The 5,613-nt window shown below is 43.3% G+C and overlaps 1 protein-coding gene across 1 annotated transcript in view; it reads right to left on the minus strand.

Moving 5' to 3' along the window:
* The window catches only part of LOC310806063 (high affinity immunoglobulin gamma Fc receptor I), a 6,427-nt gene continuing 814 nt past the window's right edge, over nucleotides 1-5,613 (minus strand). Inside the window, exons 2-8 of the mRNA XM_083672019.1 lie at nucleotides 4,035-4,073; nucleotides 3,508-3,804; nucleotides 2,996-3,286; nucleotides 2,460-2,705; nucleotides 812-883; nucleotides 641-728; nucleotides 1-446 (exon numbers count right to left, since the gene is read on the minus strand). Coding sequence (XP_083528145.1) covers nucleotides 281-446; nucleotides 641-728; nucleotides 812-883; nucleotides 2,460-2,705; nucleotides 2,996-3,286; nucleotides 3,508-3,804; nucleotides 4,035-4,073 — 1,199 coding nt within the window. The 3' untranslated portion in view covers nucleotides 1-280. The remainder of the gene's footprint in view (nucleotides 447-640; nucleotides 729-811; nucleotides 884-2,459; nucleotides 2,706-2,995; nucleotides 3,287-3,507; nucleotides 3,805-4,034; nucleotides 4,074-5,613) is intronic.

Raw genomic sequence — 5,613 nt, forward strand, 5'->3', positions numbered from 1 at the left:
AAATGTATATTATTTTAATGTCAAATTCATAAAATACATCCATCCACTTCATTGTGCTCTTGAATATGTCTGAATTGGCTACATCATTTTTTGCTATTCATGTCTGCCCACTGACTCACTCACTCACTCACTCACTCACTCACTCACATTTCTTATTTGGCACAAACATCTTGTGCAGTGGCAAGAGAGAGAAAAATACACAGATGGACAGAGACAAATAAGTAGTGAATGACAGTAGATGTCCAGCACACTGATCTCTGGTGTGACTGTGAGTAACTGGTTAGGTGCCAGCAAGGTTCTGCTGCTTGTCCAGCAGGTTGGTCATCTCCATCCAGGCCAGGTCCCACTGTACCTCTGTGGCATCCTGCTTGGTCTGGGGAAGATCCACTTGGGGTGACCCTTCTCTGGAGGAGATGCAGCAACTGTGGGTCCACCACATATGGGACCTGGAACCCATAAACAGGCTGGTTGCCAACTTACAAAATGTGTTAGATTGTTCCTTACCTTGGAAGTAATGGGCCAGGAGAGACTGGATGTATTGCTAACAACCTTTATAATGTTTTCTGTGTACTGTAGGCTATATTACCTGTAGAGTGTGATTAGTGAACTGAAATATCCATTGAAGGTAATGACTGCTCACCTGTAGCGATGAACCAGCCAACCAATCAGAGTAATGAGCAACAGCAGTAGCACAATGCAACAAGCCAGTGCCACCCATTTCCAGGTACCTGAGTGGGAAAAACACAGAGCCTTGTTATGCCTACATGTGTATGGTGTTGGAATGTGGATGTTACCTTACCTTTTACCTTACCTTTTTTATAATTCTGTGTGCTGTCACTCATACCTCCAGTGGACATTTCCCCATCTGTTGAGGTTGAATTGTCTACAATAAAAAAAGAAAAATGTTTCACCACATACCAACAATTCAGTAAATGTGTGACTTAATGACTGCAATATTTTCATAAAGGCCCACTAAAGTGACTTTGATTTCCATATGTCATTCCATATTTGACTTCCATAAGTCATTTCTGGGTAAATGTAAGGTTAGATACTTGCTCCAAAAGAAGCAAGAAGTAGCTTTTTTGCTTATCACAAGACAGTAGACTACAGGATTGACTGGGTGTGGCGCTTGCAAATTTCATTGACAGTTGACTTGGATTTACAGTTTCTTTCCTGAGCCATTCACTGAGCCGTTTTTTTAGCTGGCTGTAATGTTGACCAATTCGTTAGCATCCTACAGTGTCTCTTATGTGGATGTATGCACCATTTCTGTTTGCAGTTGGATGCTATTACATTTTTGGTGAGTTACTTTGAAGCTAGCTTTGTAAAATTGTTAGCATCTTGACTAAGATATGCTAGCAAACAAGTTGTTTTTCTAGCTTGCAAAATACAACACTGTGCTTGCTCAAACGACAAGATAACTACATATCTACGTAGTTTTCTTACCTTTGTATTCTGAACAGTCTTGCTGCATTTTACCACAACATTCTAATTGGCCAGTTTAATCTAGTCGGGCTGTTATCTGTACCTGCCAAGTTGACAATGTGACAACTGGTTGTGCTGGCTAGAATGGGAGGGATGTCAATTGTAAACAAATGATAGAATTGATTTATTTGATAGTTTTACGACCCAGAGCAAACATCCTATTGCCAATAATATATATAATGATATTCCAATAGTATTGGAATAGAACATGAGCAGGTTGAGGGAGAGTAGCAGGGCTAGATTTATACATGAAGACTACTGGAAAACGACAGAAACCAACAATTTGTTGTCATATTTGGGTGATGCTAATTTCATCTGCTGAAATTCAAAATTCAAACCAAAACACTGGAAATGATGATTTTCACTTTAGTGAGCCTTTGAATTCTCGTTCAAAATCTAACATTCTCAACATAGTAAACCTATTATGAATACTTTGAATACATATTGGAATTCTGATTTAAAGTTCCTCAGTGGGAGGCAGTGACATGTTTTGGTCTAGCACATGTAATGTGCAAATATAATTGTACTATTTTGCTTAAGTCATATATGAAATGTATTGACCTCTCTGTGACCCAATGTACTTTGTTATTTTTAATTAAGAACCAAAACCGACTGCTCCTTCTATCATACAATAGACAGTATGTGACCTTGGAACAATCTTAACTGCAGGCTGAGGTTTGAGATAGTGACTCACAACGCCTACGCTTCTTTCCCAGCTTCTTTATCAGCAAACAGGTGCAAGATATGTTTACCCCTAGACCTATGATGTACAAGCATTGGAGTTAAGGACGGTCCTCTCCTCAGCCACAGCATCAGTATCTGAATCCACACTGTTGGTGAAGGAATGCTGATCCAGCTGACCAACGTTGTATAATACTTTCTATATGCATTAAAACTCTCAACTGAGACCAAACATCGTTTATTGTTGTTCACTGAAAGATTTCCATCACACACAAACAACCATTTAGTCTTACTAGAGACTGATAGCCAGCTCACTGGACTCTCCATCTTCCCCTGTAGGTCTGTACACTTGTAGAAGCCCTCATCCACACTAGTCACACTGTCAATGGTCATCTCTGTGGCATTCTGAGTGAGAACCTCCTCCCTGTCTTTGTAGAAGGTGGTTTGGTTCGGCTCTCTGAACCAGTACTTGCAGTGCAGAGTCACCTGCTCTCCCTCTCTGACAGGGTGTGCAGGGCTTGCAATCACCATGGAACCGTCTGTGAGAGACATAGAGAAGGAGGAAAGACAGTAACATCACCCCTTGATTTAATAATAGACTATTACCTTCATGACATAACGTATAACTTATATAACTAATTTGGCCTCTTATTCACCTTTGTGTTTACTAACCGTATAGGCCCATGTGTCATTTTCTATTATATTTCTTTCTTCTTTTAGAATTTCCTCCAATAATCAGGCACCACTATCATCACTCCAGCAAAACAATCATAGCACTGCCAATACTGCAAATAATATAATATAAAAAATATATATAAAAGAGGCTCACAGCTGACTGTGATGTAGACCGCGTTGCTGCGCTGCTCCCCGCTCTCACACCAGTACAGCCCACTGTTCCCACTGTAGACGCGGCTGAAGATACAAGTTCCAGGAGTCTCCTCGCTGACAGCACCCTCTAGTGGCTGACACCCGGTCCTAACTCCAAAGTCCAAAGAGAGCTGCCTCAATGTCCAGTCTCTGGTGGAGTTCCTCTCCGACACTGGGCATTGCACAGAGAAGCGTTCCCCCCGGAAGTGCTGTCTGCTGCTGGGACTGACAGCGAGGGAGGGTGGGGACAGCTCTGAGAGAGGGATGGGGGAAATAAGCTGTGACATTCTTATCGTTTCATTCTCTACCAGACAGCCCAGCAGGCTACATGACATCAGAAAAGGACTGCATTTTTCTTTGATGGGTTTATTGTTGCTGTCATACAGACAGATTTAAGCAGATAGATACTGTACATCACGTGCAGCCAGTCAGTGAACAACAGTGAGGCTGGAGTTGGAGGCAAGAGGTGCTCACCTGACACAGTCAGATGGGCGGGGTCACTGAGCAGGGCGGGTGAGGTTGTGCCATTCCGTTCAGCCTGGCACCAGTACCTGTCCCCGTCGTCCTTGGCAACCGCAGTGATGGAGTAACTGTCACCAGAGACCAGGTGTCTAGCGTTGGGAGCCAGAGGTTGGTACGGTGTGTGTTTGAACCAGCGGTAGGTCCAACCCCGTTGAGTGGCCCCTGCTACACTGCACCTCAGGGACACAGACTCCCGTAAGTAGATGCTTGTCCCTGGGGGCCATACAGACACAACGGCCCTGGGAGACTCTGGAGGAGGAAGAGGGAAACACTTTTATTCTGGTGTCTGTACTCAGCTCATCGTGGTGTGTGCAGAATGTGCATGTGTTTGAATGGGACATATGCTACACTACTGTATGTTTGTGCAGTGTGTGTGTGTGTGTGTGTGTGTGTGTGTGTGTGTGTGTGTGTGTGTGTGTGTGTGTGTGTGTGTGTGAGTGTGTGTGTGTGTGTGTTGGGGGGGGGGGGTTCTGGTATACCTTCAGACTCTGCAGTTTGGATCACCAATGATGTCATACCTGAAGCACAAAACATGCATCAAGGATCAACATTGTTCTAAATGTGTTTACTTTTTGGGAGAAATAAAAACAGCTGTCACACACACACACACACACACACACACTCACACACGCACACACACTCATGCACACACACACGCACACACACGCACACACACTCACACACAGACACACACGCACACACACTCATGCACACACACACGCACACACACACACACACACACACACACACACACTCACACACTCACACACACACACAAGAAGAGGAATGGTAAACAGTCTCTAATGAGATTGTGTAGATGTCTATCATCCCCCTGGGTGTAGGAGGAATGCACACACACATGGAAAGCGCTTTCCTGTCCTTGATGATCCTCTCCTTCACAGAAAGCAGCACTCAACCCACAGCCATGGTCATGGAGCTTAGCAGCTTAGAACATGGTTGATACGAGAATATACAGTGCCCTCCATAAGTATTGGCAAGAGGAAACATTTTGTGTTCTTTGAGAGTCTATATTCCAGCTGTTTGGATTTGAAATCAAACAATTGCTATGAGGTTAAACCCTAACTCTAAACTTGAATTCAGTGTTTTCTTTTTTCAGATTGGGTTCACCATTTAGAAATGACATCCCTTTTTATACATAGTCCCCCTATTTTTCCAAAAGTATTGGAAAATTTAGTTCACAGGTGTTTCTGCTTCGTCAGGTGTCTTCTGTCACGTCATTTGTGCAGGCATAAGATAGCTATCAATGTCTAGTATTGATTCTAGACTTTGCGTTTGCCTTTGGAGTCTGCTATTGGTGTCTGTCAACATGAGGACCAAAGAGACATCAATGAAAGCCAAGGAAGTCAAGGAGGCTGAAATATCAGACAAATCTATCAGATACATCTCCAAAACATAATTTAAAAAGAAAGAAAGCACTGGTGAGCTCAGCAATAGCAAACAGGCTGGTAGGCCAAGGAAGACATCTACAGTGGATGAAAACACCCAAAACAACAGATCTGTCCCACAGATCAGGAACACTCTCCAGGAGGTAGGCCTAAATGTGTCAGAGCAGAATACATCACCAGCCGAACTACAGAGGCTTCACTGCAAGGTGCAAACCTCAAAAATGATGGTCAGGTTACAGTTTTCTTGTGGACAGATTGTCATGTACCAGAGTGACTGCAAGAAGAAAGTTTTGAGAAAAAAGGGTTAGGGTTAGGGTACCCGAGACTTACAGCATGCCACCTCATCTGTGAAACATGGTGGAGGGGGTGCAATGGTTTGGGCATGTATAGCTGCCACGAGAATAGACTAACTTGTCTTAATTGAGGATGTTACTGCTGACGGCAGCAGCAGAATGTATTCTGAAGTGTTCATAAACATCTTGTCTACTCGGGTACAAGCAATTGCCTCCAAATTCATTTGATGGCGCTTCATCATATAGTAAGACAATGACACAAAACATACTGCCATAGCAACTAAGGAGTTTTTCAGGGCCAAAAAGCGGAAAAGTTCTTGACTGGCCAAGTTAATCTTCAGATTTAAATCCAATTGGAC

This window comes from Argentina silus (assembly GCF_951799395.1).
Source record: "Argentina silus genome assembly, chromosome: 6".
NCBI classification, from domain to species: Eukaryota; Metazoa; Chordata; class Actinopteri; order Argentiniformes; family Argentinidae; genus Argentina; species Argentina silus.